Source organism: Megalops cyprinoides, chromosome 3, assembly GCF_013368585.1.
Source record: "Megalops cyprinoides isolate fMegCyp1 chromosome 3, fMegCyp1.pri, whole genome shotgun sequence".
Classification (NCBI taxonomy): domain Eukaryota; kingdom Metazoa; phylum Chordata; class Actinopteri; order Elopiformes; family Megalopidae; genus Megalops; species Megalops cyprinoides.
The window spans coordinates 47,653,412-47,675,934 of NC_050585.1; the positions used below are offsets into that span (position 1 = coordinate 47,653,412).

Sequence of the window (22,523 nt, forward strand, 5' to 3'; positions counted from 1 at the left end):
AGTTTTTATTTATTTATTTTTTTTTTTTTTGCATGATAAGCCAGTTATCACCCATTTGTGAATCTACCCCCCCAGGTCTTTATAGGAGATTCCATGTACAATATGACAAGCCATTTGTACAAATTTGTGGAAGTCTTGAGTGGGTCATGGATGTATGTCTACAGTATGTGAACGTCTAACCGTCCATGGAATATGTATATACTTTTTATAAGGGGTGCTATTTTTTAAAGATTTTTTTTTTCTCTCGGCTAAAGTCACCAATTTTTGTTGAGCTTATCTTGTTCCTGCAACCAACACCTTTAAAAGTCCAAGGTGGTGGCGGTGGCGGTGGTGGCTGGGGTGTCTCTGTTTTGGGGGGGTGGGGGGGAGAGACTGTGTATCTCTGGATTTTCTGAATCGTGTGACCATGTGTACCATCGATTGTATTCCATTTATGAGGCCTCAAAAGGGGATTGCTAAAATCAAAACACAGAACAGGAAGAGCAGAAGATCTCCCAGCCTGCTGTCAATCATTCCCTCCACATTCTGCTCCTCTTCCCGCCAGGGAGTGTAAAAGAATGACTCAGACACGAGTGACACCCTCATCAAACGAAACTGCCACAGAAGGTTTCCAACATTGCAGGTGGGCTATGAGACAGCTTCTCCGAAAAAGGAAAGGCCCCATTCGTGTAGATAAAGCTTTAGCGTCCGCTCCCTCTGTTCAGACATCTATCACAGCCTTCCCAGAGTGGCCTTCCTCAACGTTGCCCTAACTGACGCTTACGGGGAGCTGAACTCTCTGTCTGGAGGGGACCTGCCTCTATCTAACCCTGAACACCAGAGTAACTGTCCAACATCACTGTGCCGTGTCAGGGAAGGGTAGCTGCTGGCCAAGAGCCCTCTCCATTGCTGAGAATCAAACAGAAGGCCAGAAAGTAAGGCGAAAAGGATTCACTGCATGGAAAGTTACCTATTTTTAGCCATTGCCCCATAAGATGACATAGTTACTTGTACTGTGTGCGTAGATGGAAAAATCCATATTTTTTTTCTTTTAAACTCAACTCTAGATATTTAATATTTCAATTTCATATTTCAGCTCTAGAAACATCAAGAATAAAAAAGTCTATGCCTTTTCTCACTGACATAGCATAGTTATGCTGAGAGAACAGGCCCACCTTCACCATCTCCTTTACTTTGTTATTGTACATACAGTGCCCATGCAATGGAAGAATTATTTTTGCTTTTGGCTCAAGGGAAAAGATTTGGTCTTGCTGAGTCTCTCCGTGAGATCTGTTAGGGTCAGAGACAATGAGCACAAAAAAAACCATCTCCAGACACGCGGCCATCCTTTCCTCTGTTCAGAATCCTTCTGCATTACTCTTGTACAGTTTTTTTTTTCTGGATGTGTAAATCTGTACATGTGGTGTGAAATTCCTCTATAAATGTGTTTTAAGAGAAAGAAACTAAGAGAAAAAAAGTTTCTTTTTAAATTATTACATTTGTAAAACTGCTTATCCATCTCTTGTACATCAGCAGATTTATCCTATTCTTATCTTTGAAAAGCTTAAAAAAAATAAATAAATAAAAAATAGCGAGACTGAGAGAGAGGGGTGGGGAAATTGGTTTCAATAAGCTATTTTCAGTTGTGGTTGAAGCAATAGAATTTTTTGAATTATGAATTGTGCATGGCTGTGTCTTGAGTGTAAAACAAACAAAAATACTGCAGTTTGGGAACTGGACTGAAATAAATAAGATAAAGATCCTAAACAAAACACTTGTTTTAAACGGGCTTGCTTTTCATTTCAGATTGTTTCAGCTTTATTTTCTTATTTTCAGTCAAAATATTCTGTAAGTGACTGGTTAGATATTGTACCCCCAATATGAAGAAACTTTGTACACTTCTTAAAAAAACATTCATTATATATACGTTCAGATAATGTAGCTGAGATGGTAATTAAGAAAGCATATAAATATTCAGTAACATGACTTGATTCATTTACATTTTAAATATTTTTGGTGGCTTGATATGTTTCAGTAATTCAAATATGGGTACTAACGTGTATAAATAGTACTGAAAGTTAAATTGAATAAATGGGTTGTGATTGTTGAAAAATGTCCTGGATAACTATGTGTACACTATATATTAACACCTTTGTCTCTATGTCCATGTTCAGCATCATCCATGTGGACTATTCTAGTATTGCTGTCACTAATTGGATTTCAAAAGTTATCGGACAGAAAATTATTTATCCAAAAAAAAGGCTAAATGTACTTTTTCTGGATTTCACATTTCAGAATAACAAATCAAAAACAATTCACAAAACACAAAAGAAAAAAGGAAGGAAAGCTCCAGAACATTTCCTGGTCGGTCTTAGCCTGTTATTATTCTCAAAATCTGGAGAATATGTGGACTGTAATCTGTCAGGTTGTGCTTATGGTCGATGTCCAAGCAGTATCTTCACTGTATGCTGTTGGTTGGAGGAGGTGGGAGGAGTTCTGTCACAGTGTCACATATCAGTCAGCTGACTGGTGGTGACCACTCTCAGGCTGATGGTCCCGGGCATCTCGTCCGCCATCTCCTGACCTCTCTTACGTAGCTGTAGGATCTGAGGGTCAGATGAGTCCTTCAAGGAGGCGGCCAGGACCACCTGACCCATGAACTGGTCCTGCACCGCGTTGCTGTTCCACACCTGGGGGATCCACAAATCAGGACGATTTAGACTCTCAGTGCCCCCCCCCCCCCCCCCCCCCCCCGAAACAGAGGCAGAATGTGAGAGCTTTGATTGGCTCTGAGTCAAAATCAGAGTCAAATTATGCTGTGTAGTATTTCAGTGCTAAGCGAATCAATGTTTGCATAAAAATACTGTGTGGAAAAATATTTAAGAATACTGATAGGTACTAGGAGGGGCACAGGTCAGCACATCTGTATCACATTTGCAATGAGGCAGTGCTGTAGTTCAGATTGAAACTGTGGTCTGAATTTTGACTCCTGGTCACGCACGTTCCTCCTGGTGAACAGTGAACAGTCTGAACCGCTCTCACTCGCCTGCACAGTGATGGGTTTCCTGGGCTTCTTTCTGTAGAAGATGGCTCTGGTGTCAAATAGTGGCTCCAGGGTGTCCTTCTGGACCGTGGACTTGACTGTGTGCCCCTCACAGCATATGATCACATAAGGATCAGCTCCTGTGTGACAGACATGAAAGAGCAGCTGTGAGGATACTCTTGTAATATTTACAAGATACAGCATCTGGTGCTACTCTGCAGACATTACATTACATTATCCAGAACAACTTACATAGGTTACAATTTTTTACATGTTACCCATTTATACAGATGGATATTTACTGAGGCAATTGTAGGTTAAGTACCTTGCCCAAAGGTACAACAGGAGTGCAACAGCGGGGAATCAAACCGGCAACCTTTTGGTTACAAGGCCTGCTCCTTACCACCATGCTACACTGCCGTCCCAATCAGGTCTCATATAGAGCTTCACCCACTGCCCCTCCCTCAGGTTTCAAGCACCAAATGAGTAACCTCATTTCTGGAAAAGCTAGAACAGTTCAAAACATGACGATCCTTGTTTAACTTTGTTTGGAATGTCAAGAGAGTAACAATCGCCACGGGACCAAAAACACCAGTCATGATGTCAGAGTTGTCTGTCCAGTTTCCTGTTACCGGTGACCAGGGTTCTGCATTTTCGGTCCAGACTCAACAGCGGCGGAATGCGCTCATGTCAGGGCGGGTCAGGGACTCACCCCCGGTTGAGTCCTGCTTCTCCAGACCCTCGGCTCTGTGCACGTAGATTTGTGTCATGGCTTGGGGGTAGCCCAAGAACCCACTCCAGCACCTCACTCTGGGCTTGTCCAGGGTCAGCTCTCTGAGGAAGACCAGCACATTACAGAGAGGCGAACACCCAAACAGGAAATCCACATACCATTTTTTTTACTCACAGTCCAATTACGAGATACGTGCTCAGTTTTTTCCACGTGGGACTGGAACCTATGACATACTATCCTATGATGACCTAACCACAACTTCACATCGCTGCCAGGCTGAGACATAAGCTGAGAAGGACAACCCCATATTCTTTATTTACATTACATTATTACATTATTGTCATTTAGCAGATGCTCTTATCCAGAGCAACTTACATAGGTTACAGTTTTACTTGTTATCCAATTATACAGCTGGACATGAATTGAATTGCTGAGGCAATTCTGGGCTAAGTACCTTGCCCAAGGGTACAACAGCAGTGCCCCAGTGGGGAATTGAACCAACAACCTTTTGTCTGCAAGCCCTGCACCTTAACTCTACTCCACACTGCCATATTTACATGACTTTGTCTTCATTGTAGACAGCCATGTCATAAGGATCCCTTGTATGTCGACAGCGATCATGGTGGGGAAAGGACTTTACCTGCATCCTGAGTCCACGTCCGTGTAGACCCTAATCATGAAGTCTCCCAGGACCTCCGGCATGAATGTAGTGGGGATGATGATGTAGCGTCCTTTCGGCAGCACCTTCCTCATGAAAACTGTGCGGGCGTTGATGTACGTGGATGTGGCCACATTCTGCTGAGTCACTATATCATGCAGCCGGTACTTCCTGTTCTGTTCCACCTGTGAGAAAATCAAAGGACACAATACGTTCACACAGTCTACTATGCGTAGCTCACCAAAAAAATAAAATGTTTGAATTTATAACTTACTTCAAATAAATAAACAGGTTTAATGAATGATAATGAAGGAAAAATGACTTTATTGGCTTTATTTGTATTTGTGTTGACATGAATAGAAATCAGGGCTTCCTTATCAGTGAGGAGGTCCCTTGTGCTTCTTTATTTCTGAGTGTATGTCAGCAGCCAGACACTCCAATTAATCAGGGCTGAGTGCAGATGTTGTTGAAATGTTCATGCTGGGCCTCTGAGTGAACCGAGGGTCTGCACATTCTAATGGCCATTTTCCATCATCAGTGCAAGTGTTTTGTTTAACTTGCTGCTCATTCAACAAAGAGCAAGGGAAAAAAATACACTTTGGACCATTTCATTTTGCCAAATTCTTCCACAGAAATGGCTCGTGAACGGACATGTTCTAATATGCTCCAGCAGGCTCTGCCTTTTTGGGAAAGCCGAGACCTCTGAGTCTGAGAGGCTTCTGTGATCTTCCCTGTCCCTGGCATCACCTAAGGGTCCGGCTCTCGTACCTTGAGGATGGCGAACCCCATGGTGAGGTTTTCCCCCTGTCCCATTGGTCTGTGAATCTTCATATCTCGCTGCTGCAGGGAAATCAGAACTTCGTCCTCCTCCTTCGTCACGTCAAACAGATACTATCAAGAGCATAGAGAAGGGTTATGATAGGAAGGTACCACCTTTTGCTGACAGTGTTTTTCAGATAAGCAGGCACTCATTAAGTGGGTCGTTTACATGTCTTAGATTCCTTGATGCAACAAAAAGAAATCTTGCACTGCTGTTGAGAGAATATTAAACAAGTGCACATTAGACAAGTGTTACAGCCTGGGGTTGAAGGTTTTTACATATGAACAAAGAACTAGCAGGATGAGTAAAATGGATTCTGACATCCTGTAATATTCCTTGTGTTGGAAAGAACAGGAATTAGATTAGACGATATGCAAATAAAACGGAGGTTAAAGTGTTTTATTGCAGTGAAGTGTTTGTGCAATAAACAGCACCAGCAATTAGAAAACAGATGGGGCCAGACATCAAAATCACTGCTAGGACACTACTGTGATATCATGGAGCAAGGCCCTTTGCCTCTAGTAATACAGGAAGGGTAAGAGGGTGAGTGACCTGTTTATGGCCTGCACTTTTTCATTTTTACTGTTCCAAATTGCATGTGCTACTCTTTTTTTATGATGATACAATCTACATTTCCTGATTGGGATGATAAAATTTTCATTGATATAAGACAATGAAGGTGTTTATTGATTGCTACTTCCCTGGTTCCGAGAGAGGCCCAGAAGCCTCCCGCGGGAATTTAAGCCTCAGCATTTATGAAAGTTACAAGTCCCACACAGCCACATTCCATATGAGCAGGAGCACCCCCCCCCCACCCCAACACCACCACTACCAAGGCCCGCTTACCTGTGGGTTCTGCAGGAAGGTCTGCCGGTGGTTCGCACAGCCCCCGCAGCGGTTGTACAGGGGTTCGGCGTGCTTGGTCCAGCTGCCAAAATACACCGCCTCGTGCCAGGTCTTATCCAGGCTCAGCAGCGAGGTGTTGATAATGCGGCACACGTCCACGTCGGTGAAGTACTTACACCAGTCGTCAAACGGCATCCTGCGGGAGGCCCGAGAGTCACGCAGCTCTGGTAAGTCTGATCTATCTTTCTGTCTTTCAAGGGGAGTTTATTTTATGTAATGGCGAGTACTGCTTAAGGATGCTGTGACTGATGAGTCAAACTCCTTACCAAAACTCCCCGTCATCCTCCACTGTGATGTCCATGGCCTGCCTCTCCATGCTGCCCACTTTCTCCCATTCCTCTGAACTGGAGAGGGATTGGGCGGGGAGAGAGAGAGAGAGAGAGAGAGAGAGAGAGAGAGAGAGAGAGAGAGAGAGAGAGAGAGAGAGAGAGGTGATTAAACAAAAATTTCAAACTCACACCCCTCTGGTTACTGTGGCGCGTGAGAGTGTCAATGCCCACTGGTCACTCCATGCCCCGTTCCACTCCGTCTTCCCCCAGGGGTTCCTCATGCGAATCAGGAAGATCTTCTCCGCTTTGAAGAAGGCCATCAGCCCGTGGCCCAGCCTGGCTTTCCTGACAGCCGTCACAGAGTAGGCGTGGCCTTTGACCAGGCCGCAGGTCATGTGGGCCTCGATCTCTGACGGCGAGGCCTGAGATGGAAATGCACAGAATGATTACTGATCAATCCTTGTGCTGATCAGACTGGAACAGAACAGACTGGAATTCTTTTAACATTCAGGGTCAGGTACAGTACATTATTGGCATTTAGTAGATGCTCTTATTCAGAGAAACGTACATAGGTTACAGTTTTTACATGGTATCCAAGTAGTAAGTATTAAGTATTTTGCCCAAGGGTACAGTAGCAGTGCCCCTGCGGGGAATCGGACCAGCATCCTTTTGGTTATGAGCCCTGCTCCTTACTACTATGCTACACTAGACTACATGATGCAGTACCTGATCTTGGACGGATGATTTAACCTTACAACTGCATCACACACATTCTTCAAGGTATTGACAAATATATATAACTGAATGCAATGCATACATTATCTTTTTGAAATATTGTGGTAAGAAAATGAAGCATTGCACATTCTTTTGAAAAATGTAAATATACTGTAGGTTAAACTGGTATACCAACATGAAAGTTATATTAAAAAATCTGTTTGTTGTAAAGACTTTGTGGTCTTCTGAGCTACATTTGACAGGAATTACCCCTTTGGTACACAAAGTTAAGGCTGAGTTTTTGAATCCAAAAAAAAGTCTGAATATTTTCAGCCAATTAAGTCTGGAATTGTGTTTCTTTTTGCTTCAATGGTAAAACCACTTTACAAAGAACATTCCCGTGGGTCATTTTTTTTTTTCATCTGCTGGCTGGCTTTTTAGCAAAAATATCGCAGTCAAGTTCAGAGATTATCTACAACGAGGGCAGCTGCATGATGAAAAACACACTCAATTTCAATGAATATCAATATTACCCGGTACATTTCACAATGATTTGAGGGGGAAAAACAAATCATTGCCTTTAAAAGTATGCTGTGACCGTATGAAGCCCTCTGCTGAATGTGAAGGAGAGAAAAACAAAGTGATACCCACTACATTTATATTACATTTACATTTATTCATCTGGCAGACGCTTTTATCCAAATTGACTTACATGTGAGGTAGAGTACAACACAACCAAAAAACCATAAGGAGCCAGCAATATTAGAAGCGCTGCATGACCAGGTTTTGATGGTTGGCCCACCACATGCAGAGGGAATTGAGGTTCAGCCAAACAGACCTTGATGGAGCAGCTGATGATGCCTCCTCTCTCGTACACCTTGAGCAGGTCCTCAAACAGCTTTATCTGGGCCGGCAGGTCGGAGGCGTACTTCCCCGCCTCCAGGTCGATGGACTCGGACACGGCGCCGGAGAAGTCCACCACGGCATCCCCCGTGTTGCCCCCGTCCAGGGACTCATAGCATGCAGACAGCCTGCGGACACGGGACACGGGTGGAAACTACATCCCCAGGAGAGAGCTTCCATGGCATAAAATGGAGAAGTGCAACCTCTGCTAAACTTCCCACTTTCCCACAATCCTCAGCACTGCCCCAAAGAGGTCGAAATGTGATGGATGCACCTGAGTGCAGCTATAAGCAAGGTCTGCTGAGTAGATTATGATATTCATCAGTAATCATCAGCTTTTCGGTCAATTAATGTCCACTCTTTCCAGTTCATAGGGCACTCCTTTCTCTTTTATCTGTCTTTTGAGCACCTGATCTGCTTTTCCCCCCTGCATATTACGCTGCATATCTTGAGGATTTCCACAAGTCTGACTCAAATTATTTTCCCCCTTACTTAGCGTAGGCCTTCTCCAGCAGCGCACTCCAGAACTCATTATTCGTCTTGGAGTGGCAATATATCAGCTCCCCATTGACGGTGGGCAGACGGTCGTCCACCACCACGTCCACCCACTCGCCGAAGATCCAGAACTGGAAGTGGAAGATGCCCGCGTAGTTCTCTGGATGTTTGGGATCCCACTCCTGCTCCTTCCAGTCAGGAATGACCTGTCAACACAAAGGGCAGAACTCAAACGCTATCCACATGTTTGCTTTGTGTGAAGTATCCGTCACATCTTCATATCTACACTGCAATAACTCAGCAATAACTCTTATCAAGACCAGAATTAGAGCAGACCAGTATATTCGCAATGGGGATTCTACCATAGTCAAAATGATGTCTGCGCAATATAGACAATATAGCCTGTCTAACTTAATGTGTTTCCGTGTCTCATTCCATTAAGCCATGAGAGGCCTGCAGTCACCTAGTTCCTCCCTCTCACGCTGAACCTCTCAGTGGCTGATGCTGCAGTGGACGTCCTTGAATGACTTTGCTACTGACACTGCTGAACATGCCAGCAGAGGCCCATAAGCAGGCTACCTATTTTGAACAGATGCAAGGAAGAGCGGGCTGCAAATTCAGATCTGTGTCAAGGTCTGTAAGTCATAGATAAAGGCATAAAAAGGAGGACGTGATGCCTGCCGTGATGCCCACTTCAAATGAAATTCCACACTGACCTCAGCTGGAACAACGGTGACAAAGAGCCACGAGTAACAGTGATCTAAAGCGAAATGCTGCCGAAAGTGTGAGAAAAGTGTGAAAACGTGAAAGCCGTTCAGCCTCTGTCTCTATGAGCAGAGCGATACTTTCTCTCAGGGTGAATAAACACGCAACCTGGACAAAACAAAGGATAGGAACTGACATACTAATTGGTTGTGGGGGTTCACAGCCAGGACACCAAACGTAGATACGAAACATCAATCAAACAACTGTTGTTGTATTGTATAGGTCCTGGGTCTGGAAATAACCATTTCACACATACAAAAATGCAACTGCAGGTATAAATTAATTAAGCAGGCATAAATAAATTAATTAAATAAATTAAGCAGACACCAGGGTAAGACTGCTACTACAGCGTTAACTTATTTCAACTCATCAACACATCTCTTTACACAAAAAAATCCCCCAGCCTGTCAGTACTGCGGCATCTTAGCCGGTCTGTTTTTGTTTTCCCTGTCCATGTGCTCTTGTTTTTCCCTGTGTTCCAGCCCTGGCCTGCTCTCCGCACTGTCGCCACCCATCTGATTACCTGATCGTGTCCACCTGCTTGCCCGCGCACCTGCATCCCATCTCCTCATCAGCCTAGCCCTATATCTTCCCTGCTTATTTCTTGTCTTGTTGCCAGTTTGTCTCAGTTTACCTGTTATGCTACCAGCCGCTTTGTCCTATTCTGCCTGTCTGTTTTACCGATCTTGCCTGTTCCTCTTGACCGCGTTTCTTGGCTCTGTTTTTGGTATTATTCGCCATGCTTTCCTGGTTTTTTTTCTCTCGTTGTTTTGACCTCGTTTTTTGGATTCCGATTTGGACCTAATAAATCCTTTGTGCATCCTCCCTCCCTGTCTGTGCCCGAGTCCCTGCCTGAACCCTGACACAACTTTTCTTCTGACATTTGTGCCTCCTTCAACACTTTCATTATCTTGCTTTTAAAACAGAACTGTTCCCAATCATTATCTTGTTGATTGTGATTCAGTTTCCACAAATGCTGGATTTTACTCCAGGCCTTTGGAGTCAGTAGGGGAAAACAAACTCACATTTACATTTGCATTTACAGTTATTCATTTAGCAGACGCTTTTATCCAAAGCGATGTACAAAAGTGCATATAGTGGGCAAACAGGCACAGGCACAAGGGCAAGATGTAGAACTCACCTTCTGCCAGAGAGTAGGTTTGAGTGCCAGACAAGAGCATGCTGCCACAAACCAACAATTTCCCACCACGCCCTGGTTCAGGTCATGGGAACTGATTCCCTCGACAAATAAATGAGGGTCATCACAGATTTCCTGGAGGAGGATCATGGGAGAGAGGGTTACATCTGCATGTAGACTGTAACACTGTAATGTTCAACTAAAAATTCTGATTGAAATGATTGAAAAAACAACTTAAGCTATCGGGTCCATATTAGCCAACGATGTATCTTTCTCTACATTGCAGGACAGCGACAATTTTTGTTCACCTGGGTTTGTTCGTTTAAGTAAAATAATCTATTCCTTCATTATGGCACAGATAATAGTAAAAACAGGACTATCTGACACTATCTGACCTTTATTCAACATTTATTGGACTTGAGCAAACAAAATAGAGCTCAACATATAAATACAGTATCTGGCATATGGCTGACATTTTTTCATCTGGGAGATGTTGAAACACTGAATCAACATTTAGTTAAATGTCATTACTGCTTTAAAAACATTATTCCTTAGAGAACAATTTGCAAGTAATGTTCCTCTGTCATATCCAATAAACAGCTGTGTGTGAGAGCTGAAACAAAAAAGCATGCTATGACACCAAACATCATTATTCATTTCGACAAATCATACGTAATATTTTTGTTGGTCCTAGAGTGAAATCTATCAACACACTGCACGCTACATTTGAAAATAAGCCGTGAAAATGAAAAACAGCTTGCGCCTCAAATGTGAAGGGTCACGTTCAAACAGCTCTGCCCAAGAGCGTTTTATGATTTTTAACATCTCTCAATACACCGCAGTGATGGGTGCCCCCTCCCCACCTTTCAGTTGAAACGAGTCATATCCCACCCATGTCTTGATGAAGCTCCCATACTTGTCATATTTGCATAAATAACACGTCATAAGACCATTGATTGAGGAACTGCACAATTTATGACTTTCAGCTGAAACATCAAGTCATTAAAAACAGATCAGTATGTTTCCTCGGCAGCTCCCAGCACCAGAACTGCCTCCCTCATTCTGCACATAACGGACGTTGCAGGATCCAAGACCTGCGGAATCTGCAAGCATACAGTCCTTATTCCGCTCAACCACGGACACATGGAAGATCCATCTAAACTCTCACATCCAGAGCCAGACACCAATGCCCGGAGCCTTCAGCGTTTGCAGCACCATTTTCCCACCTTGTCACTTGTGGCCTTAAAACGTTTTTTTTTTTTTTAACAAAACACAACACCACCTCAGGAAACTGTTTCTGAGAGATGCCAGATTGGATCCTGTCAAAGAATCCATTCCTGTAAAATATTTTATTAAAATTTGACATAAAGATGTAAATGTATTTTTCATAATAAAGGCCTATCAGAATCGCTTACAATCATATTGGACCCTTGTTCAGTTATCATAGTCGTGTGTTATGCAGTGAAACACTGTATCCTGTGAAAACTGACATGTAAACTCATCTTATCTGGGCAGTAAATCATATAGGTCATCTCTTAAGAGAAAGAGAAATGATCACTAGACGTGTGTGTGAAGGGGAACCTTTGCCTCCCCCTAGAAAGTAAATGTTATTTGTTATTTGTTAATTGTTTGTTAATTGTTTTTAATTTGTTAATTTGTGAATTGTGTGCACATGTTATAATTGGTTTGGGAACCAGCCTATTGGCTAACAAGCCACACCTGACTAATTGAAGGCTGATTAAATAGAGGTGTGGCTGGAGAGCAGGAGAGAGGCACATTTTGTCCCTGCTTGCCTAGGCTGGTTTCCTTTTCTTTGTCTGTTTGGATTTTAAAATAAGTTGTAGCTTTTAACATTCGCTCTTTTGGGCTTGTTTTGTGGGGGAAGTGTCAGCCAGCTTCTCTAAGGTGTGATACACCATTGCTCATTGTCAGATGTATGAATATGCAAGCGGCCACCCAATTGGGCGTCCCATTTGGTGGCTGTGGAATGCCAGTGTTTCGCCCTACAAGTGAAAAGGCATGTCCCATATCCCCAGGGCTGATCACAGATAAATTGAGGTGCTGGACCCTCTGGGGTGGAAAAAAAATTTGAAGTCTCCAGCCTCCAGGGAGGTTCCCATCTCAGACAAATTGAGTTGTTGGCCCCTCTGGAGTAAAATCAGTCCACAGCTGTTTTAACACACTTTTAGGAAGCCATTTTAGACAGGGCTTTTAAAAAACAAGTATGAAATCATGTAAATTTTCAGCAAACCAATAGATCCAAAGCGTGTATGTCTCTAGATCTCTCTGTCAGCTGATTTCTCAATCCTCAAATCTCTCCACTAAATGGATTATTGGCTATAGTTGGCTATAGATTCCTTTCATATAAACTTTATTATTTCAACATGTTCATCATCGGTAACATTACATTATAACCATTATGTACATTATGCAATTATAAATAATATTACACATTACTTATGTAATGTTTGAGAGGGACGTGACCTTTAACACTTTGTGGATCAAAACAATATTTGTTTTCCCAATGCACTCTGCTATATAAATATTGTACTTCACCTGTGACGATCACACTCATTACGAATCCTTAAACACAGAGACTTTTTGTCTGACCATGTGATTGCAGCTTGCAATGATAGGAGTGGCTTTAAAAACCTTTTGTACCACAATACACTAGGGAATAATTAACATTCGTTAACACTGACTACTGTATTGCGAACAAAGTAAGATCAATGAATGGACTTCATCTCTTTTCCTTCCTTCAGTGAAAATGCTGCTGGCTGAATATTGAATAAGGTTGAATAAGTTGAATATTTACCCTTGGCCTTTTCCATTCCACAGTGCCTGGAGGTGGCTTCCGGTAGAACAGAGATGTATGAGTTGCTGGAAATTCAGGATCTTCAAAGAGCTTCTTGGCCTCCTTGCATTCCTGCTTTAGGACCGAGTACCTCTGGTTCTTGTACGGTGTGGCTGAGGAGAACATGCTCAGACTGTCTTCTTTAACCTGTGAATAATGACAACACGAGACAGTTTGGCTTTCTCCATCTTATTTTAGGATCCATTGCATAATAAAAACATCAACTGGCCAATTTGTGATCAGTGCTCTCGCCACTGTTAAGTAAGAAAACAAGGCTGATGCAGAGTTCAACACATACCCTTTTGTATTCATATCTAAATTTAGCCCCCATGATTTCAGTTGAAAATATTCCTGTGAGACATGTGTGAATGTAATGGCTTCTCATTAAAACCCAGAGATTGTTATCCAGGGGCTTGATAGCAAGGAATAAAGGAATAAATCTTCAAGTCCCACTGCTAAGGCCTGCTACCACAATAACAATAATTACTGTGGTATTTACACATAAAATACTCCAAAAAGCAAAAATGACCAAAAAACCAAAACTATAGAGGGATTTAATTTGTCACTTAAGTTGTCTCTTAAATCCCCATTGTCTGTAATATTCCAGAGTTGATCTATGATTCTGAAGTGGCTGGCCGCACAAAAATATTTATCATGAACTCGGAAAATGCTGATACGGCCAAGCTTTCAGCCCACAAATGAAGACGTACAAAGCAGCTGTCTTCCTTTGGGAAAACAAGCCATTAGCATTCCAAGAAAACTTCAGCGTGAATGGAAAGTGATACAGGAATATGAATGACCAGACGCTTTGCTAAATTGAGTTGACACTGCAGGTCGTACGCTTGTAAAACTAGACAGTTTGACAGAATAATTGTACAGTTTCAGAGCTTTTAATTTTTATGGTGTCCAGAAATAACACAGAATGGCTTCACGCCAAATGGAATTTTACCAGCGCTAAAAAAAAGAGTAATCAGGGTTGTAAATTTGCTCTAACTTGCCTGAGTTGGCTGACTTTTGAGAATACCTGTGGAAATCCATGTAATACACAGCAGTACTGTAGAGTCATCTATGCTGTAAATAACATTAATTCAACTTGTTCAATCTAGACTTTATTTGTCTTTGTTTAACCACCGCCATCTCTGTGTACCATAATGATAATAATTACAAAATTATTGAGAAAGAAATATAATTGCATATTATCAGGACAATAATTGAAGATTTAAGGTCCTCTCTCTCTCTCTCTCTCTCTCTCTCTCTCTCTCTCTCTCTCACTCTCTCTCTCTCTCTCTCACACACACACTCACTCTGTGTCACACATGACCACACACATTCACATACTCACACACAGCAAAGCTTTGAGCATAAACAGCACAAAGGTAACAGCTGCTCACCGTGTGAATCAAAACCATCAACAAACAATGAGGAGCAAATATGTAAAGTACCTTGGCTGTGCGACGGTGGCTTTGGGTGACTCCCGGTTTCAGAGGTAAAGAAAGCTATGCTCAAAGTTCCCTGTACCTGTCCCCATGGCTCCTCCCCCCTATCCAAGCTCAGTATCAGTGTGTGGGCTCGGGCCACGCCCGGTGACCCTGGGACTGGCGTGCTGTGGTAGTGAATGAACATGCAGGCTGAGAGTGACTTCCTTATGATGTCATCCTGGAGAGGGGACTTAGAGTCACCTGGCCCGGGCCTGCCTGGTAGAACAGGCTTTGGTTTGGCAATGCAGGTCACTGTGTGAGGAAACCGAAACAACTCGTCCCTTCTGCTGCCTTATCACAGCGGATAACGGCTGAGTGGATACAAAGCTGAACACATTCGACCTGAGAATGTTTTATGGTCTTCAGGAAAAAGTCTTAGCTTATGTTTGATATATTGTATGTAAGGAAATCCTTGACTTTCATGGTGTGCACGGTTAGAATGGCTTGTTAAAGAAGTTACCAATGAAGAAGACTGGGGGGGGGGATCTCATTTTAGCACATTTAAATCATCCAGATATGGACGGAAGGTTCTGGAATTACTCTAATCAATCTGATTTAGGGTCATATCCCTGTCAGGTTTGAAAGTCTGTGCCAAATTCTATATCCTGTCCTGCCTTAAGCACACTCTTTTTGCTGATGGGTTCTTGTTGAGCCCTTTACAAAATGTGCAGGCGGTGTCAGCTACAGCCTGGAACTGTAGACTCTTTGGGGTTAGTGGCCCATCTTTCAGCTGTAATAGGCACAATTCCACAATTTGCTTGATAGTCCTGAAGTGTTAAAAATAGTCTGTGCTTTGCGTCATTCTCACAATGTAACACAATGCAGAGCCTTCTGGAAAACCTTAATTGTCAAGAGTTTTGTCACTTTGAAGTGTTGGATGTAAAATGTATTGCTACACACATACAAACAGAGCCATCTTCGAAATAACCGGCTTACACAGTTATGCCCAATGAAGCATTCCCAAGGACCCCACAGCTGAACGCTGGAGTGACTGCCAAATGTGGGCAAGTATTTTAGATAAAGATCGCTCAAATGCATCCTGCAATAAGTGAGAAACGATGGAGATGGAAGATGGAAAACAAAAATGAAAGCTGAAACTTGAGACTGGTAATATAATTAAATAACAGGCAGTTGCCCTGCTTTTGGTGACTCATTGAATCTGTGAAGTTATCAGAAACCAAGCAGCTGTTGTCTCCCTTTCCCTGAGACAGAACTATGATTGATAGGTTGAAAAAGAGTGCCTTGTCATAGTCCTCCTTAAAGTAATGAGTGGGAGTGTGGGAGTGTTCCATTCATTTTTCCCTCTGTGACACCAGAGATGATATCATTCACTAACACACGGATGCAAAAGCGTGTCATTAAACCTGCACAATGTTACACACATGGCATCTACTGTATGAGCAGCTCTAGCTAGTCTGCGGGCGTGAGAAGAACTCAATCATATGTCTTTATTATTTTAATTAAATCTCGCTTCTAATGTCTCCAAGATATTTCATATTCTCATCAAATCGCACAGCAGGTTAAATATATTTTAGTTTAATTAGTATGAAATTATGTTCATCTTGGAAGTTCGGTATAAGATTTATTATGCTGATAGTACATTACATTGGCAAGGACATCTAGGATTATAATCTTGATTCAAACATGCAAGACATTCCTCTTAAATTTTTACTGTTTAAGCAGTGTTTGATAAATACCCATACAACACTGTACACACCCTCTTCAAAAACTCTTCACAGCATTTTTGTTAGAATGAACAATAATAAACAAATGAATTGACTCCTGGAATTTCAGCATGCATTAATCACAATCCCCATTACAAAAGAGCAACGGTTAATAGATAATTGCAAACTGTTGGAAAATGGAAGGCGTCCTTATAGTTTCAAAGTTAGATCTTACCTCTGCATGTAAAGACCACCTTCTTGAAATCCCTAAAGACTTTCCAGGACGGTGACAATTGGTAAGGTCCTACCCTGGGCCTGGAGACAGTCCTCTGGGTTCCTGTGCACCCTCTTTGAAACGGTCAGTGTCCCCAGGTCTTCCTCTGTGTATCTGTGTGTATCTGTGTGCTCGTGTGTTTTTTCAGTCCCAAACCAGGCTCTTGCTCGGCATTTTCCACTCCCAGAAGCAGAGCCACGCTCCCCCCAGAAACCAGTCTGTCGAGTCCTTCTGCAAGGGGGAAAAAAAATACTATGCAAAGAACCGGCATTCAGGCTCATTCTGGTCCGGTGTATTCCGATAGGAGATAACTCGGGTTCACAGACCCGCGCAATGCAAATAGGTTCTGGACAGCCAGAACTCGGTGAAGACAGACGCAGAGCTGAGAGTGGTGTTTTATGTTAAGTGTTTATGTGAAGTTTGGACGACAGCACTATTTGGAAATGGAGAAACTCCAAAGCAAAGTAGAAGAGGGAAGAAAACTGCCTTCTGGCTGTTGCGGAGAACAAAGCCAGGCAGGTGTGAGCTCATCAGAGGTTTGCCCCATCTTGCCCAGAGGGGGTCAATGCTATACCTCTGCACATTCCTATCTCTCTGTGACAGAGAGAGAGAGAGACAGAGGCCAGGAGAATCATCACAGCGTATGTATGTGTGTGTGTGTGTGTGTTTATGTGTGTGTGTGCGTACATGCAAGTAAGTAGTAATGTGTGAGTATCACACATCGACTGTGTTTCAATTTAGCTCTAATGCAGTATGAAGTGCAATTCTGGGGGGGAAAAAAAATTGTCAAGTGTGTCGGTTTGATAAACTGTACATTTGTGGATTAGCGCATAACAATTGCAACACTACGCTCCCTCAGAGTAATGACAGTTACGAACATATGTAAACCGTAGTGTAAATTACACTCACAGGCCGCATTAAGGATGGTTTACAGTTAAACCTGCGTTTGTTCAGCTGAGTGTGATGTCACATGGAACAGGGTGAATACTGGTCACCTTATTCATTTCCGTGACGTAGACCTGAAGAGATGGAGCAGATATCAGAACATTCTCAGACAGGAGGAGCTGGCCAATGAAGCTGAAAAACTCCTTTGCAAACAGTCAGGAAAGTTATTTTATTGCTGCGCTTTCTGAAATTCTGCAATTAATTATCTGAACGAGCTTTATCTGAGAGGAAAATCTATTAATCTGAAGCAAATAAAGATGAATCCCTGCAAAACCAAAGCAAACAGCTCTAAGTGATTCTCAGCATGAGGGAAGACTTGTTTGCACAAATGTCTCAAACGTGCTCAAACGTTGGCTCAGAAGTTCTCCTGAACTTACCTCCTTTGCTTCAGGCAGCACCATTTCTGTCAGCCACAGTGTTATTCTGCATGTTGTAAAGAAAGAGTTAAATATATTTCCCTGTGAGACCAGCCTCATGGGACTGAGTAACTTACTACATGGTGCCCTCAGTTTCTCTCAGCTTGTTTTTTTGCATGTACTTCAGTCCTCTAACACCAAAAGGTTGACACAGCCCTTTTCAAGACACTTGCTAAGCAACTGCACCTCCCTAATCATAGAAGTTGATTAATTAATCACCAGCAGTTGAGCACAAATGACAGCAATTTTTAGATCCAACATTGTCACATGTTGGATTTAGTTGGACTATTTAGAAACACAGACAGCTTGGACATGTGTGAGATGTTGTGTGGGGGTGTGTTCAGAGGATGTCATTATGTACATTAAACATATTTGTATTGTGGGACACAAATGCAGTCATGATGATAAACTAGCCCTTGACAAACTAGAGCTTTGAAAGTTTTTCATGACACCATCTGCAATTGAGGAGTTCATGGCAGTATGGTACACTCTGTCAGCAAGGATGACTTTAAAATAGTGAGTGATGGATTTTCCTTGCAGAACAAATGAAATATGTGAAATATAATGGTCAGATGGGACCATCTTGGACACATGGGATAGCGTTAGATGTTTTGATCAGTTCTTTAAATATGCTTTTATGCAAGTCAGCTGTCTATGGTAAACAGTTCTGTCAGAGCTGGTTGGCTGATGGAATTGCCCCGCCATTTATTACATGCTGGCCCAAAAATGCACGGAATTTGGCATTATCCCCTTCTTCAAAAGGAATCAGAAGTTCATGCTAGGATACATTTTAATCTTCCGCAATGACAGAGAGAGTTGAAAATTTCCATCGTTATGAAATTTTGTCCATCATAATTTTCACAGATAGCAATGTTGTCAAATAAAGTATTACCAGAAAAAGAGCATGGTACAGTTATACTTCACAACCCTTGGCAATGCTGCCAAATTGACATGCTTTTCTGTAAATATTTCTGTTAGGCTATGGCTGTAATATTCACTGACTTTCGCAATAGGTTCCATGAGCAATAACACGTACCACAGTGCAGCTCTGAAATGCATAAAATAAATACCACCAATAAATAAAGTATTTATTTATTTTTGCTCTTTAACTTACAAAATTCATTTTGAACAACAGTAATTGAATAATAATGGGACATTAAAACAAAACACTGATTTGAAACTTGAAAACATGAAATTACATCATTTGTGCTGTTGTGCATAATATCAGTCATGTTTAATGTATTCAATCTGTCCCAGGCTTTTTGATATCAGATTGTGCAAGGCAGTTGTGATGGTAAACTCATTGTCCTCCATAACCCTGCACAGAACTGTAACCTGTTGGTCGATGTTGTGAACTGTTGATAGGAATGACAGACAGTTTTAACTGTACATAAATGACAAAGTACTGTACATAAATGACAAACTAAAGGGCAACCCTAAATGGAGGACCAATACGAAACTTTTGAGGGGTGGCAAAACGCAGATAACATTCTCTATAAATCACATGCAAAGGGCTTGTTGTTGGTTAACAGAAACAATGGGGAACCCCCAGGCCAAATGATTTTTTTTTTTTTTGTTTAGCAACATCACAACTAGCCACTCGTTGTAGGTAGGCCTAACCGGCAGTTTTTTTAAACTGTACTGATAATTAAGTGCCTACAGTGAGACAAGGGGGAGACGATTGAAATACGAGCTTGAATCCCGTTATGTGCCCTGTGGTTGAGAAAAACTGAGGGCCCAACTTGTTATATGGCATTAATCACACATTAACTAAAACCAACCAATTCAATTGAATATAATGTGCTTGAGAACTACCCAGCGGTCCAAAACTACAAAATTAAATCTCCTTTGAAAAAGAATTCAGATCTTGATTACATTATATCTGTGACTGTCAGATGGCAAGATGGCACCAGCCACTAGATCTACTTGCAGTGGATGGACTGCAGCTAATTGTCCTATTGGATAATGGATGATCATGCACATCGGACCCCATGTAAGGTTTCCATTAGCGTAATATACAATTAACAAGCGTAATTGTAAGCGTAATATACAATATACAATTTGTCCAATAAAAGCCTAATAACTTTTTCTTTAACCTCAGCACTTCCAATTAAGTCTCAATGGATAAAACAGTTTAATATGGTGGTATGATTTAACCGATAAACCCCAGCACACAGTCGCGTTCAGCCTCTTTGTATCTTCAACTTGTCAAGCCCACAGAAAATAGTGCAGCTAAATTTAATTTGGTTGAATTAATTTGGTGACTGAGGTCAACTGGCCTGCCCCAGGATCTGAAGTAAAAAACTGCACTTTAAATTCTACCTTAACTTGCTGCACAGTCTCTCAGCTTACGTGGGAAGTGGAACACTCCAGCAATGACGTTGGAGGTCACACTGGGTTTCTCTGCTCTGTCCTGGAATGGCTCCTGCAATACATGGTTCTCCATACAGCAGAGACTCAGTGCAATATACTCACAGAGAATAGAATGACATTCCCTCTTGCTGCTGTGTAGTCAGTCCTTGGTTTCAGAAGTATACCAACACAGATCTGTGTAAATCTGTAAAATCAATGTATCAATTCTGTATGACTTTTTGTACCCCAGAAGCAACAGGATCAGTTCTAACTAACACACAGTTAGAGAAGGTAGGACACTCTCAGTTGAAATCTCACATAACAGGGATCTGAAATCCAACTATCATGAGCTAACACTGATTGCCATCAAAATGGGTTCAGGGAAAGGACAAATCCAGGGGTTCATTTAAAACGGTTAAGCCTCCGCAGTTACACCAATTAATCAAAAGCGCCAAAATTCACTGACCCCTGTCGCTGAGACAAACCTCGTTCTGTGTGGCGTGCCATTGGCTGTTCCGCCCGCTGACCGGAATTCAAATCGGTCTGGAGCCCTCGGAGGTCTGAGCATTGTCTGCGAGTCGGGCCCCGCGCTCTCCGGCTGCGGCTGTACCTTTTCTGCCAAAATGCACCGGTTATTTATCACCACGTCGCCCGTCCAGCCAGCGAAACACACCGCTCTCCCCTGGCGCCACAAACAATGAAACTGCTGAGTATGCCATTTAGGTGCAGCCCGCATCTCTTGTAACAGCACGCATCAGAGGTTTCCGTGCCGAGCTATGCTTAACAGCAGGGACTGTGGTGTAGTGGTAGGGAGCAGGGCTTGTAACCAAATTGTTGCTGGTTTGAGTCCCCCGCTTGAACACTGCTGTTGTACCCTGGGGCAAGGTACTGCCTATTGCCTTAAATTTACATATACTGTATTCATTTGGCAGACGCTTTTACCCAAAGTGACTTACAAGTGAGGCAGAGTACAACGCAAGCAAAAAAACCATAAGGAGTCAGCAATATTAGAAGGGGATGACCAGGTGCATGACCGGGTTTCAATGGTTGGCCAGACAAAGTAACCAGATGTATTAATGGATAAAACTGTAATTTATTGTGTGTAAGCAGCTGTGGATAACAGCATCTGCTACATGACAATAATGTAATGTAATAGCACTGCAGGATCAATTTTAAAAATTAAAATGAAATGTATTTACTTCAATGGTAGTCTGTAGAAGTAAGAGGTGGTGTGAGCTCTTTTCCTTGATGCACACCTGTATGTATGCAATGATGGGGACCTATAGTCACATTATTTATGTGCTCAGCAACTGTTTTTTTTCCAGGAAAACCTGCAATGGAATATATGTGAAACAGGTAGGTGTTCTGATGGTTTCCGGCCCTCACCCCCTACACTACATTCCTGGAGGCCAAGCTAACGACCATGCTCTCTGCCAAAGGGGACGAATTTGCTCTGGTCCTAGGGGGTTATTTCTGTGGCAGGCAGTCACATGCTCATTCATTCATTATTGGCATTTAGCAGACACTCTTATCCAGGGTGACTTACATAGATTACCATTTTACATGTTATCCATGCATACAGCTGGATATTTACTGAGGCAATTATGGGTTTAGTGCCTTGTCCAACGGTGCAGCAGCAGCACCCCAGAGGGCAATCGAACCGGCAACCTTTTGGTTACGAGTTATGCCCCTCGCCACTATGCTACACTGCCGCCGTCACAGTGTTTGTACTAGAAACCACAACCCTCACCTCAGTGGCCTTACAACAACAGCAGTGTTTGCCTCTGAAGTAGTAAATTCAACAGCTTCTACCATCCCCTACTTCTTCATGACAGTACAGGCCTGGGCTCTCATTCACTGCAAGTGTTTATTATATCATCAGACACACCCCCTCCCAGTATAACCCTGGAAAACAAGTGGGGGGCTGTGCAGTTTCAGGTGGCCATTTAGAAATAAGCAGGATTACTGAAGGAGCACTCAACCAAAATCATTTGTTATGCTTCTTCATATAAGATATTGAGTAACTTTTGACTTATATGGTAACAACCCTGCTTTGCCTGAGCCTAGAAATTCACGTAAAAACTTTAAAAAAAAGTTACAAGAAATGCAAACTGATG

At 42.4% G+C, this 22,523-nt stretch overlaps 1 protein-coding gene across 2 annotated transcripts; it reads right to left on the bottom strand.

The window, feature by feature from the left end:
* Positions 1 to 1,999: 1,999 nt before the first annotated feature.
* On the bottom strand, positions 2,000 to 16,997 carry LOC118774781 (calpain-5-like). Of its 2 annotated transcripts, none has more exons than XM_036524274.1 (13): positions 16,655 to 16,997; positions 13,239 to 13,424; positions 10,427 to 10,558; positions 8,518 to 8,726; positions 7,961 to 8,153; positions 6,640 to 6,830; positions 6,406 to 6,483; positions 6,080 to 6,275; positions 5,182 to 5,304; positions 4,396 to 4,598; positions 3,735 to 3,856; positions 3,026 to 3,162; positions 2,000 to 2,669 (listed from the first exon to the last, which is right to left on the bottom strand). In XM_036524274.1, the coding sequence occupies exons 2-13, from the start codon at positions 13,401 to 13,403 to the stop codon at positions 2,487 to 2,489; spliced, it is 1,932 nt and encodes a 643-aa protein (XP_036380167.1). In that variant the 5' UTR covers positions 13,404 to 13,424; positions 16,655 to 16,997; the 3' UTR covers positions 2,000 to 2,486. The 2 variants fall into 2 exon arrangements, with proteins under 2 accessions (XP_036380167.1, XP_036380168.1); XM_036524275.1 differs by lacking the exon at positions 16,655 to 16,997 and adding an exon at positions 14,720 to 14,795.
* Positions 16,998 to 22,523: the final 5,526 nt, after the last annotated feature.

Excerpts from the sequence above, each read along its gene's own strand:
- LOC118774781 (XM_036524274.1), bottom strand. The coding sequence starts at position 13,403 with ATGTTCTCCTCAGCCACACCGTACAAGAACCAGAGGTACTCGGTCCTA. Across the intron at positions 6,831-7,960 it reads TCATCAGCTGCTCCATCAAG|GCCTCGCCGTCAGAGATCGA; the intron begins GTCTGTTTGGCT and ends TTTCCATCTCAG. Across the intron at positions 5,305-6,079 it reads CCTTCCTGCAGAACCCACAG|TATCTGTTTGACGTGACGAA; the intron begins GTAAGCGGGCCT and ends TGCTCTTGATAG.